This window comes from Ochotona curzoniae, unplaced genomic scaffold (genome assembly GCF_017591425.1).
Source record: "Ochotona curzoniae isolate NIBS_2020 unplaced genomic scaffold, NIBS_Ocur_1.0 scaffold_2476, whole genome shotgun sequence".
Taxonomy (NCBI): domain Eukaryota; kingdom Metazoa; phylum Chordata; class Mammalia; order Lagomorpha; family Ochotonidae; genus Ochotona; species Ochotona curzoniae.
Genome location: NW_024467095.1, coordinates 14507776 through 14523955, shown reverse-complemented (window position 1 = coordinate 14523955; position 16180 = coordinate 14507776). Strand labels below are relative to the sequence as shown.

At 43.0% G+C, this 16180-nt stretch overlaps 1 protein-coding gene and 1 gene segment (V, D, J or C); both read left to right on the top strand.

Annotated features, from left to right (window-relative positions):
- Positions 1-8710: 8710 nt before the first annotated feature.
- Positions 8711-9285, top strand: LOC121170693. The segment is given in 2 exon segments: positions 8711-8759; positions 8876-9285. Coding segments are annotated over 2 exon segments (459 nt in total).
- A 2153-nt stretch (positions 9286-11438) lies between these two features.
- LOC121170948 (cationic trypsin-like) lies at positions 11439-16180 on the top strand. Of its 2 annotated transcripts, none has more exons than XM_041002430.1 (5): positions 11439-11541; positions 13922-14090; positions 14632-14885; positions 15393-15529; positions 16031-16180. In XM_041002430.1, the coding sequence occupies exons 1-5, from the start codon at positions 11502-11504 to the stop codon at positions 16178-16180; spliced, it is 750 nt and encodes a 249-aa protein (XP_040858364.1). In that variant the 5' UTR covers positions 11439-11501. The 2 variants fall into 2 exon arrangements, with proteins under 2 accessions (XP_040858364.1, XP_040858365.1); XM_041002431.1 differs by having other exon boundaries at positions 14632-14889; positions 15397-15529.

The following is a 16180-nucleotide window of genomic DNA, read 5'->3' as shown; positions in this document are numbered from 1 at the left end:
CATAAAATTCTGGCATACCTATGGTAGCATATCTATGGTAATTCTTTACTCTTATAATGTTTTGTTGCCCCAGAAAAGGAAAATACTCTAAATTTAAAATATAGTAGATTGAAAGAGGGTGGTAAAAGAGTTATTACATTTACTTATAGTTCATTACATATCAATGATTCAGAAATTTTCAGTATCTTTGATTTATTTTACTTTCCATAAATTCATCTTGGATTAGCGGTGGGTTGAAAAAGTTTAAGTGAAAAATTTAAAAATAACCAGCTAGTAAATTTTAAATGACTTTATTACTGTATATGTTATATTAATTTGTTTTGTGAGTTATTAATTTCTTATTGTCCCTAACCGACAAATTAATGTTTATTATTATATGACGGTTAACTCAGTGCTTGGACCAGACCATTATCTGCTAGGTCTTAACCATATTAGCAGGAAGCTGGATCAGAAGCAAAGGTGGGACTTGATCCCAAGCACTCCAATATAAAATGTGGGTTTTCCTCATGCTGGCATAACACCTATCCAATGCTAACATTTTTGTGCACAGAAAATATATTTATCACTGTTCTTTCATGTCATTATGTTTTCATTGTTTTTATTGGAAAGTCAGATACACAAGAGGAAGATCTTCTGCCATTGATTCACTCCCTAAGCGGCTGCAATTGCCAGGGCTGTGACCATCCGAAGCCACGAATCCACAGCTTCCTCTGGGTCTCCCACACAGATGCAGGGTCCCAAAGTTTTTGGCCATCCTTGACTGCTTTCCTAGGCCACAGGCAGGTAGCTGGATGGGAAGCAGAGCTGCCAGGACATGAGTCGGTTCCCATATGGGATCCCAGGCGTGCAAGGCGAGGATTTGAGTCACTAGGCTACCACATCGGGCCTTATGTTTTCATTTTTAAGTAGACATGTTTCTCATATACTTTTCTAAAGAGGTACTATTGACATTTTCTATGTTGACATATCTGACACATACACCATGGTACTACGCAGAGGGTTGACACAATGAAGGTGGGTGTGGGATATTCGAACGAAGCTCCTGATCCTCAGCTTCAGACCGACCCGTCTTTGTCCACCGTGAGCATCTGGGGATGAATCAACAGAGAGAAGATCTCTCTCCCTCTTTCTCTCTCTGTGTTTCTCACCCCCTTCTTTCTTTCTCTCTCTGTTCCCCCACCTCAGTAATTCAGACTTTCAAATAAAATGAGAGTTGGAAAAATGCAGGATCGTTGGTAGTGGTGACCGTGGAGATTCTTGTGTATGGAAGGGGCATAGAGCAGAAAACTTCAGTTTGTCAAGTGAAAGTGGTTCAAAGATGACATCCTCTTGAAGAGGCCAGGTACATCTAAGAGCACTATGAGGCATATCTGTGGATTTGTATGTTTGTCATTTATGTTAAGTGGGTGAACTAATCTCAAAAAGATATGCTTTCAGTATTGTGTAAGAAGTTGGACTTGTAAGGCATCCTGTATTTGTCCGATGCTGTGCATTACTCTGCCATGGAAAATTGGGTAGAGAATTGCTGAACTAAATAAAGTATCCTGGCTGGACTTCTTATGTCAAGAACTTCTGTTCTCAATGTCATTGGTGAATTCCCATTTGCAATGAACCCTGAACATGTTCATGGTTTTTCCTGTCCGTCTCTTCTAGTAATACCCACCAGGAGCTATGGGGAATGCTCACATTGCGTTAGTCCATCAGAGAGTGTTGGAACTTACTCTTCTTTTCCTAATGTCAAACACATGGTAATCAATATTTAATGAGTCTGTATTTGTCACCTGCCTTTCCCAGGCACAGGTAGAGTTGTTTAAACTTGTGCTGATACTGAGGGTCACAGGAAGCCAACAATTAAATCGGCATTGCAGATAAATACATTGGAGATAAAAAGGCATGAGTTTCTGCGGGAGGATTTCATACTCTCTTCCTCCATGGAATTTGTTTGTTTCCTTTCTCCAGCCACTTTTCCCATGAAAAGATTCCAGATCAGTGAGACTATGTAAGTTTTCAACTCCTTCAGTCTGTAGGAAGAATTTTAAACTAAACTCTTTTCCTGGAAAAAAAATTAAGAAACGGTTTAGAAATATAAAAAGAAGAATGTAATGAAAGCAACAGAAATACGAAAGGAAACAAAGTTTGTAGGAAAGTCAAACCTGAAATCAGATCTGAGTTTTCTTGAGAATGCTGTTCAGGGAAGGCATTTGTTTACAGGCAGCTTTATTTAAGCTGCTTACAATTCTCTCTGTAAAACTGTTTATACCTCGACCTGTAGGCAGCTGTCTTACGGCACTCTGTACCTAGGCAGGGGTTACATTGCTGGGAGAAAAGCCAGTAATAGTTTACTGGCATTCTGGTCCTGGTTCATGCAAACTCGCTGTTAACTATACCAATGTGCCAGTACAGATGCCGATTCTTTAACGTTAAATCTGAAGAGGGCCCGGCAAGGTAGCCTTAGCGGTTAAAGTCCTCACATTGCAAATGCCAGGATCCCATATGGGTGTTGGTTCTAATCCCAGTGGCCCCACTTCCTATTCAGCTCCCTGCTTGTGGTCTGGGAAAGCAGTCGAGGACAGCCCAAGACCTTGGCACCCTGCCACCACATGGGAGACCTGGAAGAGGCTCCAGGCTCCTGGCTTTGAATTGGTACAGATCCTGGCATGATGGTCGCTTGGGGAGTGAATCAATGAATGAAAGATCTTCCTCTCTGTATTTCCTCCTCTCTGTATATCTGACTTTCCAATAAAAATGAAAATAAATCTTTTTTAAAAATCTGAAAGAGATTGGAACAAGCTGCCCACTGCTGCTTGTGCGGTGACACACATGCAGAAGACTGGAAACTAGGCCTAGGACCATTTTTCTGGGGTTTCTTGGACAGAGCTGTTGACATGGACCTCGCTGGGACAGGCTGCTGCACATACTGTGAGAGTCTGGCCTGTTAATGGCTTTTTGGCACCAACAAGCCCATGCTTTCATTTTATATTGACCTCACACAAGTCAGGATGTCCTGTCAAAGGAAGAAGAATCCATAGAAATGTTGTCTGACCTTCACATACACATTGCATGATTAGACCACCCACATTTCTGATTCCTGACCAAAGAAGACCACAACATGTGAGTGATGATGACCATGTAGAGGGCATAACCATTGGTACTGAATGGAAATATTTTGGTAGATGAGAGGGATGCACTAGATGTGATAGACTTTCAAACCCAGGATATACAAGACAGGCAATAACTACAGAACATATTATGAACTTGCACCCTTCAAAATTCCTTAGATTAAGGATAGGAATAATGAAATGGGACAGGAAGGAAGATCATGACCTGGAAGCTGTATTTCCCCTACTCTGTGTAAATCTCACCCATCAGTCAATGAATTGACCCTTTCTTCAGAATATATTTCCCCAACCAAAGATCTGGGTTGGTACCATGCAACCATTACCTTTTACAAGATCATATGATAAAATGGAAGGTAAAAACATTTCCTTCTTTCAATCTCACCTCCTTACCTACTCCACACTCGAACATGGCCCAGCTATACTTCTGATCTTTTCACCTTAGAAAAAATTAAAAGAAATGTTTCTGAAAAATCAGCAAGCTTCTTCTATAAAGAGCTTCATTGTAAATATTTTAGACTTTGCCATCAGTATAGCCTTTGGTACAACTACTCTGCTATGGTATCAAGAAAGAAGCCTTAAGTAATATGCATCTGGCTACCTGTTGTTCATTCCCACTGCTCACTTCTGATTCTGTGGAGGTCTGCTCCAGCCACTGTAATTTAAATCGATGTGGTTGAAGTGGGCACTGTCTACTGATGAAATGGTGATTGGTGAGAGGCAGAGATGGCTCTAGAGACCATGATGTGGGGAAGAGTTGCCAAGGGGGCACTGTTATTGAGAAATATCTGAAGCCCTTCCATGCCAGAAAACAGGAAACAGGTGGAAGACAAAAGGAATAGAAGTTAGGAAAGGGACTGCTATTGTTCAGTGTAGCAAAGAATTTTGTAACCATAGGTAGTATCCCATTTGTGCAGCAGCAGGAAGTCTCTGCTTTTTAAACAAAAGTTTCTGTATTCTTTGATAGACTTTGATGTGTCTTACTCTTTATGACCTAAAAAGCTTTAATTCTCATATTAACAAGTATAAAAACTGATGTTTTCGTTGCCACAGAGCAAGTTGCGGGTTTTACAGGTTAAAGGGGAATGAGTGTGGCAGCTTGTGCTACCCTGAAGAGAGTTTGCTAATTTCCTGGCGGTGGCAGGCAGAACAGAGACAAAGTTCTCAACATATGAAGGTTTGTTCATTCCTGGGATACACTCAGGCTTGCACAGATAAGCAGATCTGTCTCAACCCACCCTGGGTAATGTCAGCATCTGAGACACAATCTCTGTAAAAGATTGGAGAGGACTCTTAAGTTAGGAAAAGCTAAGAAAGAAAAAGTTTGAGCTTATTTATTATATCGGAAAATTTAGGTGTCTGGCACAGAAACCTAGGGGCTAAAGTCCTCACCTTGCATGTGTCAGGATCCCATATGGGTGTTGAATAGCTCTGCGTCCCATCCAGTATACCTGATGATTTCAGAACACCTGAAAATAGAAGATGTATTAAAAGATATTCGGGATGCAGACATGAAAGAAAACTTATCAATCAGCTTTCACTCAAGGCACCTTTTCACCTACAAAGAAAAGTGCATTCTGAATTTCCCTTACTTCTTATCAACCTAAGAATGCTGCAAAACTGTTTTATGTAGGCTTTAGTTGTTATGCAGAAATTTCAGAATACACAGTTATGCTACCAAACATTTTCTACCACAATTCCTGGGGTGATTCTAGCCCCCAAAATTTATAGGCAAATCATTATTCCTTCTTCGAAGGTTAATCTTGAATTTAGAGCAGAACAGAATAATCTACTGAAGAGCCTTCACTTTTTTACCCTTGAATGTAAATTTCTTGGCTTTCTGTATTAAAGCCACTAAAAAATACGCTGCAAGTTGAAAAAAAAAAACCCAAGGATGAAAAAAAACACACACTTCTATGCTCAATATTAAATGAAATGAACAACTTTAGTTAAAAGATTTAGAGATTCAGGGCTCCTCTGGACTTCATCAAAAACATCTACAATTTTTTTCCAGTAATAAGGTTCAAATGACATATTATAACTTTGTAGTAGTAATTCTTATGAAACATACTTTACCTTTAAGTTTGCAAAATAAAGATTGCAAATGACTCAGATTAAATATTTACAATTCATATAATAGAAATAATATAAATATTAAAGAAGATAAATTAGCCGGTAGGCAAATATATAGACTAATTTTGTATTCAATTGATAATCAAATGAACAATATTACAGGATGTCCCATTTAGTTTTGATTAGAGTTTCCATTTGGAAAAGTAGCAGCTGTTGGTTCATTTGCAGGCATTTGATTGCATGAGCTGATGTGTTTGTTGATCTTTGTATTTTTGTCAGAAAGAAGAAAGACTTTCTTGGGCTCAGAACCACCACTAGAAACTAGCACTCTGCTAAGCAAAACAGAAGGAATGTGATGTCCCCTCATTCCCTTTAAACCCTGAGACAGTCCTGCTGAACACCAGTGAACTAAGAGAAGCCTCTGTGTAATGCAGTCTCCATGAGACTCTGTGTCCAGGTAACTAAATCTGACAGGGTGGGATGTGAGAAGTTCTCCTCCCATCCTCTCTACCAGGGCACCCAGCAAAGTTTCCCTAGAATTCCTAGGGGCTAGTAGAGGCAGCCAGCCCTGGCAGGTGCAGTTGTGTTCTCATGGAAGTCACAGGAAGACAGGCAGTGATGGAAGCTTGGATCTAGAGTGGGAGGAAGATTTTGTTTCTGCAACACAGCACATGTGCTTTTCCATCTGAGAGCTGAAACCCTTGGGAAATGGCTCCCATTCAGACTGTTTCATTATTGGGTAGCTAGTGTTGGCATCTAGCAGAGCAGTTAAAACATTTCATGGGACACACACATCCCATCTTGGATGTTCAGAAGTTCAAGGCCCCTTCTGCCTGGGATTCCAACTGCTTGCTAATGCACACTTGGGGAGGTGGCCGAGGATGGGTCAAGCACTTGAATGTCTACTGTTCTCATGGGAGATCCGGCTGGAGCTTCAGGCTCAGGATCTTGAGGTCATTGGAGGAAAGAGCCAGTGGTTGGAATGTATGTGTGTGTCATCTGTCTCTCTGCCACTCAAGTTATTCTAGGAATTTAAACATCAGATAGCTAAGACTATGACCGATCTCTCCCACATGCCTGGGGATATCACTCAACTCACAGGCACTGCAGTTCTTCTTGTCCCTCTGCCTCATTCCCACTGGTCCTGAAATCTCCACCTTTCAGGCCTGAAGTTACCTCCTTATGTCCTCCCCTCATTCAGTTTCTTTCCTCAAGTCTGGCCCATGCCAGGAGTTCCATGGTTGATCTTTATCCCTTTGTGAAGACACTATCGTCTGTGTTTGTTCAACTCTGACAGAATAAAAAGTGTAATGAACCAATTAATTTTTATTCCCTTTTGAAATTCTTGATTAATAAAAAAAAATCCTCTTTTTACGATTCTCTTTTAAAATATAAAATTACGGTCATAACTGCCAACCCTCATGTGTGAAGTGTCAGTTTCATTTGAGCATCTCTGACAGAGACCATGACCCTGCCCCCACCAAGAACACTTGAATGTAATCTACTTTTATTTTGTGGGGGCGGGGCAGGAGGCCAGGGATGGAACAATAGGTACGGACTGGAAGGTAGGGCCCCCCTCCCGTGGGCATGTGCAGGACGAAAGGGGGGGTGTGGTGGAGGAGGAGGAAGAGGTAGAGACTCCATGGGAGGTGGAGGGCGATGGAGGGCAGGCAGGAGGGCAGTGGGCAGGCAGGCGGAAGAGGACTCCGGCTGCAGGTGCTCAGGTGGCTGCCTCTGCTGTCTGTAATCTACATTTTAAGAGTGGTGTCGTCTTCACCATTTCATGCTGAATCTTCATTTCCCTTCATTCCCTCCCTCTTTTCATGCCGTCTTCCCTTTGAAAAGCTGTGTAGTACAATGGGGGAGGTATAGGAAACATTGTACCAACAAGGCCCACTTCTACCAGTACACCAGGTGATGTTTGCAGAATCATAGAGAGGGATAAGTGTGGAGAATTGCATTGCTTTCTGAATGAGAGACTGGGTTACATAATATAAAGCATTTTAACGTAAATACTGACCGTATTTCTGGGCACGGTGTAGCATGAATTTTACATGCATATTCCACAGGCAACTGCTTTTCTATAAACATGATGGAAGTGAGAGAATCCGGTGTTGTCTTATCTGTGCTTTGCACTGGGTAGTCTCCCAATGGCTGCAACCAAAATAGCTGCAACAAACAAATTGAACTACTTTGCTCTATATCTGGAGAGTTTCATCCAAAGAAAATAGTGCTGGCCACATTTCCTTTCTTCCTCCTCCTCTATCTCCTCCCCCACTTCTTCCCTCCCTCCCTTCTTTCCTTCCTTCCTACCAACCTTCCTTTGTCCCTTCCTTCCATTTGCTTTTTCTTCTCACACTACCCAACTCCCCTCCTTTTTTCTCTCTTTTCCATTCATGTCTGTTCATTGTTTACTTCTCTCTTTATGCTTGCTCTCTTTCATTTTGAAATTAGAATCTTTCCCCGATTGTACACCTCACCATCTCATTAGCTGTGTGCCTCACTGGCCACCAGGGGGAGGTGTGGCCATAGCAAGTTCTGAGGCTGGGCCAGGAAGACTGGAAGGTAGAGGAGCAGGGCCATTGTGGGGAGAAAGGATCTGGCAACTACTTAGCATGAATTTTGGAAACAGCTGAAGACATTTGTGTCTGTTACGTGTTGGTGTTCTGGATGAGTCAACATCTTGTGGGTAGTGGCCAGAGGAGATGCAAAAACAGCCTACAGCGTGCAGGACAACTCCTTGCAACACAGAAATACTCAATGAAGTGAGTTACCTGACGTAGGACTTCGGGACCAGGGCTATGCACTGAGCCATAAATTAGCATGCTCCAGAAAGCATGGTAATGGGGAGATGTGTCAGGATGATAAATATCCCAGGTAGATATGATCTGATTTCTGTGTTTCTATTCTCCAATAGCCTCTTGTCTTCCAATGCAGCTTAGGGGCTCACTCTCCAGTAGCCTTCTCCAGCAGAGCCTCGCCTTGCCCTGCTCCTCAGAGGGTGTCACAGGGAGCAGGGCTTCAGCCTACCCCCTCAACTCCAGCACTGGTTTGCTCCTATCATCACAGCCATGCCTTACATGTCTAAAACTGTTTACAGGTGAGCCCTCAGGTTGGGCTCATGCTGAGAACTGCCAGACCCTGGAGTGCCTGAGCATTAGTCCGACATTCAAGGGTCTAATATCTGAGTGAAGCTCCTTGTATTATTTCTATGAAGTCTGACTCTGGGAGGGAATGACGAAAAAATTTAAAGGAGATGGTGGTCAGCTTCTGGTGTAGGGAAAGACAAAGAGGCAGTTACAAACACTCCTTTGAAATGAGCAAAGACTGGAGGTGCAAATGAAGCAGATGCTGCTGGAGGAGACTGTAAGAACCAGGAACCAGCACAGGCTGTGACATCACAGACAGCAAAGCACTCATTGGTAGAGGCAGAGTTGAACCTGCAGCCTGGACTTCTCACGCTGGCAGACCAGAATCCTCAGCTTGCAGTGTCCTGGTCTTCAAAATATGCTGATACTACCATGGTCTCCAGGCTCCTGTGCTGTGTGGCCCTCTGCCTGCTAGCAGCAGGTGAGTCCTGGGCCCGGGTGGCGTGACTCTGGCTGAATCTCTAAGCTGTGTAATCATGTGTTCAACAGTGGATTGCCTCCTAAGACTTTTCTGAGTTCTATTCTTTTTCTTCACAGGCCCTTTGGACACAGCTGTTTCTCAGACTCCAAAATATCTCCTCACACAAGTCGGCAATAAAGCAACTATGAAATGTGAACAAGATCTGAATCATGAAGCTATGTACTGGTATAAGCAGGACTCTGAGAATTCGCTGAAGATTTTGTTTTCCTACAACAATAAGGTGCCCATTTTAAATGAAACAGGTTCAAATCGTTTCTCACCTGAGTCTCCAGACAAAGCACATTTAAACATTCATATCAAGGCCCTGAAGGCAGAAGACTCGGCTGTGTATCTCTGTGCCAGCAGTGTAGACACAGCCTTGCAAAGCCACTGCCTGCCTGTGCACAAACCTCATGTGCCCTCAGGAAACTGTGGGGACAGCATGCTCACTGCTCCCCAAGGCTCTGTTCCTCATTTCGTGGGTTGACTGGGAGAGTTTCTGGCTGTCTGAGCACTCCCATATTTTTGCACATCCCACTTACTTGCTAGAGTGGGTGCTCATGGTAAGGTCACTGAAGTAGCCAGGACTGCACAGTGGTCAGAACCACTGCCCATGCACTAGTGGTCTGCACTGTCAGAAGGAGCCATCGTTTATCTACCTCTGCTGGAAACATTGGTACTTATTAGATGTAACATGTGACTGAAAATACATTTCTTTAAAAATGTTGTAAAATCGAACGGAATTTCAGCTCATCAATAAATCTCATTTAGTAGAACAATATTTGGAAATGCTTGCCTTTCTTATTGAGAATTTTGAGAGAGTGAGGGGAAAAGCCCATGAAATAACCCTGTGAATGTGAACTGTTTCTTTTCAAGTCTGCCTCATCTCTGATTGACACTGTCGCTGAATGGTCATGAAGACAGAACGCAATCCATTGTTGGGTGTTCTGTGCACCTGGACAGGATGTGGCACACAGATCTCTGTGCTGTAGTTACCCATGGATAAGATGATGTCGCTGGGTTGTTTTTCAGGTACATGATCACAAGGAGTGTATGGGTGAGAAGAGAGAGTAACTGAGGGTGAAATACAATTCAGAAGACTTCTAAAACATTCTTCCTGACAGAGGACACCATGCTTTAGGCCAGGCTGTGGAAGAGACAGGCCTTTGGGTTGCATTCTTTTCTTGTAATGAATGCTAAGTTTATTGTGTCCTGGTTGATGGTAGGATTTGCCAGTATTTCAGTTTTGCATTCCCAGTTGAGCATCCCTGTCTTGTGCTCCTGTTATCAGTGATCATTGCTTTTTTTTTCTCCCCTTCGGGAGGAGGGTCTCCATGAAAGTTCTGCTTGGTTCCAGCCTCTCTCTGCTCCAACCTGGTCTGATTGACATTGTCTTCCAGCACTGCCATCTCACCAGTGTCTTCTGAAATCTCCCCTGGCTCTCCAGCCTTATTCCTTATCATGTATATAGCACCCCAGCTGAGGACCTAGTGCTGGAACTGAGGCTGCTTGAGTTGGAGCGGATGGACCACTCCATAGCCTGAAAAATTGGAGCCTTGGTCAGGGTACGTCCCACTGGCTCTGGTCCCTGAGCTCTGTGATCCCGAGGGTGCTAAGCCAACTGAACATAGAAGAACACGCTACTTGCTGATGTCAAATGTGGCACCTTCATTAGGCTGGACATTTGGCTGCCTGGTGAGGCCAGGGTACCCGCCATGCCTGCATGGCTCCCAGGCAGCAGGTACTGGGCAATTGTGGCCATAATTGCAGATAGTTCTGTGGAAAGGCCAAGACCATCCAATGCTCTGGCTCCTTAGGACCACAAGACTCCTGCCAGCTCATTCCAGACAGGAAATTGTCAGGCAACAAACCACAGTCCACACAGCTGTTAGAACATAGGCTCTGATGCTTGTTGTCACAATTCTAAGTAATGTGGCCAGACTTCTGACCCAGACAACACTGTTCCCAGGTTAGGACCTGAGCATTTGTGGCCAACATTCCAGTTTGAGCAGCCAGGCCATCAACCCAAGACCCCCGGACCCCTGCCTAGGCCAGTGGACTCCCAGGATGCAGGTGCTAGTGCATGACATAACCACGCTTGGCAACATGACAGGGAAAACAGTTTAGGATTGAGAGGTCTTCACCCACCTAAATGACCCACATACTTCCAGGACTTTCTTAAGAAGCACAGAGAGATAGATTTAGAAAGGAAATCATTTAATGTTTTGAAATCATGATTTATCCTGAATGAAATTATAGAAAGCATAATAAACTTGAGATAAGGGGAACTTCCAAGCCTTGACATGTAATGAACTCTAGATCAGTGCTGTTCCTGACAATAGAAGTTCATGGTTGAGATAACATAGTTAGGACTTTTATCTGGGGATCAGGACACCTGTCTTGGGTTCTGTGACCTTATTCGGACTTAACAGTCCAATAATGGATGGCATTTCTCACCATGTGGGTTTGTTACGTGTGTTCCCAAAACCCCATGGAACATAAGACACATGTTGGTGTTTGCCTATGATACTGGACTACCTTCCATCTGTTACAGAGTTGAATTCTAAATTTAGAATTACGTATTTCCAGGGAAACCATTCCTTAACACCTTGACGGCATTGGTGACGATGATAACCTGGAGGTATAAATATCTGGAGGTGAAAAGCCAGACACTATTCCCCAGTCCAGCTCCAATCAGCAACCATGAAGACCCTCATCTTCCTCGCTTTCCTGGGAGCTGCTGGTGAGTCTCTTCTGATTCATTTTTTCTGAGTGATTTTTGCTGAGTCTTTAATGAGTGAATCCATTAAGTGTCTATCATACGTGTGAGTTTTTTGTATTGATAGATGGCAAGTATGTCCTCAGGAAGTTTAAAATACTGAATCAACAACATAGAGCATAGTTTGAAAGATACTTAAAAATCTCAATTGTTGCTGTGAGTTCATAATGAGCAGATATGCTCAGAATAAGATACAAAGAAGCAGAACTTGCTATAAATTTCCAAGTGACGTCTAGGAAGGAAGAGAAAAAAGGAAAGGATAGTTTACATTGAGGACGTGCTCTTCCTGATTTTTCTAAGGATTTGGAACTAATAATGTGTTCTTTGTGGTGTCTTTCTTGAATGTCAAACCAGAGTCCTCTTAAAGGGATGATTGGAACCAAGACATATAAAAGCAGAGAAAGAGGGAGGGAGAGGAAGAGAGAAGTCATCTGTTGTTTCAAATTCCCATTATCTCCAAAGGGTAGGGTATCTGCTGAGGTATCCCGATATCTGCAAAGAGAAACCAGCACTCCAGAATTTTCTCTAGGTCTCCTGATGAAAACTGAAGGAATCCAGTTGCTTCAACCTTCACCTGCTGCTTCCTAGGGTATTCAGTATAGGACACCTGAATCAGGAGTAGAGAATGGGCATTCTGATGGGGGGTGAATGCCATAAGGTGCATCTTTAGTACTGCGGCAGATAGATGTATTTCATGAAATCTTGGCCAATGATGCTTTTCCTATACAAAACAACATATCATTCAATGACAACAAAACGAAATAATAAAGATACTCCTATTTGATATTATTTATGCACTATTAAAATTCTAAAATGTCCCAAAGTAATTGGGTACACATTCAGTATAGCTAACTATGCATTTAAAATATTCTTTCTAAAGCTATTTTTTAAAGTTTTATTTATTTTTATTGGAAAGGGAGATTTAAAGAAAGAAGAGGAGACAGAGAAAAGATTATTCATCTGCTGGTTCACTCTCCAAGTGACCACAACAGCTGCAGCTGAGCTGGCTGGAAGCCAATAGCCAGGAGCTTCTTCCGGTTCTACTGTTTGGATGTAGGGTCCTATGTTTTGGACCATTTTTTGCTGCTTTCTCGGGCAACAAGCAGGGATCTAATGGAAACTGGAGCAGCTTGGACACAAACTGGTCCCAAATGTAAACCTGGCACACGCAAAGCAGGAACTTAGCCATTGGGCCGTAACTCTGGGACCCTGAAATTATTTTTTTAAATACCTGAATAATGGGGAATGTAGAAAACTTTTGAGATGCATGAAATTATGATAAATCGTTGAACCCCACTATGCCATGTCATCTATGTTAATAAGGCTCAGAAATGAAGTTGAGTCAAATGTAAATTTTGAAGAAGGAAATAGTGAAATCCACTGTAAAATGTAGTAAAAATGTTAGCCTACAGTCATGAAGCGAGGTAGAAGTAATAAAATAACTCAATTCTTATTTCCTAGCAAGACAGAACAATTTCAGGTGGCTGCTAAAAAAAAAAAGCTTCCTTTCTCTGAAAGCTTCCTTTCTCTGACTTGCTGAGAATACCTAAGGCATGTCAACATCCCGATCAATTTCCACACACAGTACTGTGACTTCTACAAAGCTTCACTTTTCTTTGCTGCTCTGTGTCAAAGCGTTCTTTTTTTTTTAAGATTTATTTTACTTTTTTTTTTTTTTGCAAAGTCATATATACAGAGAGAGGAGAGACAGAAAGGAAGATCTTCTGTCCACTAAAATTCACTCCCCAAGTGGCTGCAATGGCAGAGGCTGAGCAGATTTGAAGTCATGAGCCCAGAGCCTCTTCCGGTCTTCCATGGGGGTGCAGGGTCCCAAGGATTTGGGCTGTCTATTCCCAGGCCACAGGCAGGGAGCTGGATGAGAAGTGGGGCTGCCGGGATTAAAACCGGCACCTATATGGGATCATGACGTCCGCAAGGTGAGGACCTTAGCTGCTAGGCTACCATGCTGGGCCCAACAGCGTTCTTTACAGACCCACTTGCTAGTAGTTGGGACACTAACTATGTAATAGATTTCAGATATTTTTATTTCTTTGCATGTATGTTAGTGTGCATTTATGGAATTATACATGCGCAAAAATCACATAGTTATGAGATTTAAAGTGTGAATTAAACGACTAGATACATAATAATAATGTAACTCTCGAAAAGCTATGTAACAATAGGTTTTCCAAGAATTACCTTAAGATGACCCTTACTGCTACTGTGAGAAAAGAAAACTTTGTACCTTTCAGGTTGATCAAAGAAAATAAATAAATAAAACGGGGTAATAAAAATTAGAAGATGAATTCATTTAACAAACACTTCTCTGAAATTCCTCCATCAGTCGCTTTCCCCACCAGCAGCGATGATGACGATGACAAGATCGTCGGGGGCTACACCTGCACAGCACACTCTGTGCCCTACCAGGTGTCCCTGAACTCTGGCTACCACTTCTGTGGGGGCTCCCTCATCAGCAGCCAGTGGGTGGTGTCTGCAGCTCATTGCTACAAGTCGTAAGTGATCAAGGCTCACACTCTTCTATTCAGAGATCAGCTGATTATATATATCAAAGCACTCTGGAGGGACTACTCTGGACATGCTGTTTGGAGATAAAGCACTCAGCTCGAAATGGAAAATGGCTATAGAGACACAAAAATGCACCCAGTTGCCAGATATTAAAAAATAGCATGACTCATTCCCCTCCTTCCCATTCTACCGTATGACTCATGCCTAACTCTTCTACCTGAGCCAGAGATCCCTACCACAGGAGAAATGGTGGGTCCTGATGAATTTACCAACTCCCCATTCATTCACAATGGGATGTGCAACAGTTCCCATACCTGTTCCTCACTATTCTAGTAAAACGGAGAGCCTTGAGTCTGTACATGTACTGGCATTTCTGTAAGATGTTCTCTTCATGCAGCTTAGTGGCAATACACTCGGTATGGATTGTGAATCAATAGCAGAAGAGAGTGGAATGCTCACATTGGTAGGGTTAGGGGAAGGAAAACAGGTGAATTGGATGCTTAACAAAACTTGAACCTTTTTATCCAGTTCCATCCAGGTGCGTCTGGGAGAACACAACATTAATGCCAATGATGGCTCTGAGCAATACATTAGCTCTTCCAAGGTCATCAAACATCCCTCGTACAGTTCATCCACACTGAACAACGACATCATGCTGATTAAACTGAGCAAGGCTGCCACCCTCAACTCCAAAGTGGCCACAGTCGCTCTACCAACCTCCTGTGCATCTGCGGGAACTCAGTGCCTTGTCTCTGGCTGGGGCAACACCCTGAGCAGTGGCAGTAAGTGTCTCCTGGAATAGAAATGCTGAGTCTTTGTGGAAGGCACGTGGATGGTCAGTTAGCTCCAACTGTCACTCATGATGAGATGCCCAGTGACTAATTTTGAGATCTTGAGAGACTTAAAATGCATGTGGATGAATAAAAGGGGGACATCTTCAATGATAACATACCAAATGCACATGCTAACAATGACCATGATAAAGATTTTAGGGACTATAACATAGACGGGGTGAGTGATAGGCAAAAATCCAAAGAGGTCAATAAGAGAGGTTAAGGGATGTGTGAGTAAAAGAGGTGCATTCCTGCATGAGAAATGAAGTCTCTAAGCTCCAGAACATGGGGAATCCATGTTGTCAAAGAAGCAACATGCTTATTGGAAACAGTTGAATTCATGACCCAGAAATTATTGGAACACTGAGAGAACAAGCAGAATACAAGACAATTGGGAGAGAAATTTCAAGGAGCCCTGTGTTAATTGTCTTCCACTTTCACTGTTGCCTTCCACAGCCAGCATGCCGTCTCTCCTGCAGTGTCTGAATGCACCCGTCCTCTCTGATTCCACTTGCAAGAGCTCCTACCCCAACCAGATCACTAGCAACATGTTCTGCTTGGGCTTCCTGGAGGGCGGAAAGGACTCCTGCCAGGTGAGTGTCAATCCTCCTCCCGCACCCAGGCTTGCTCTTCTCCACCTGAGTTTCCCTGTTCTGAAACACACAGGAATGTATGAGCATCCCTGGACTGATGGAGAGAGATGAGGTCCAGCTTTGGGTAAATCATAGGGTTTCTTTCTGTGACATTAATTGCTTGAGTCATTTGTAAAGTGAGACACAAACAATGCCATGAAAACTGTATATGCAGATATGGTCTGAGCCTTTGATGAAGGATATTATTGAAGGGAATCCTCCTCATAAGATGATCAGAGATGACTAGGTAGCACTGAAACAATCTTGGATTCCATCACCTTGACCTTCCAGATTCTACAAAGAGAAGTATACTACTGATGTAGTAGAGACAGAGATTTTATTTCCAGAGGGAAGGATGGTGTTCCATGAAGATCAGCAGCCGAGAAAACAGAAAGAACACCTACCACCCCATCCCCTATCTGACCATAAACAAGAGCACTGATTGTCTCTTCCCCTGCTCAGGGTGACTCTGGTGGCCCCGTGGTCTGCAATGGAAAACTCCAGGGTATTGTGTCCTGGGGCTATGGCTGTGCCCTGAAGAACAAGCCTGGAGTCTACACCAAGGTCTGCAACTACGTGAGCTGGATTCAGCAGACCATTGCTTCCAACTAA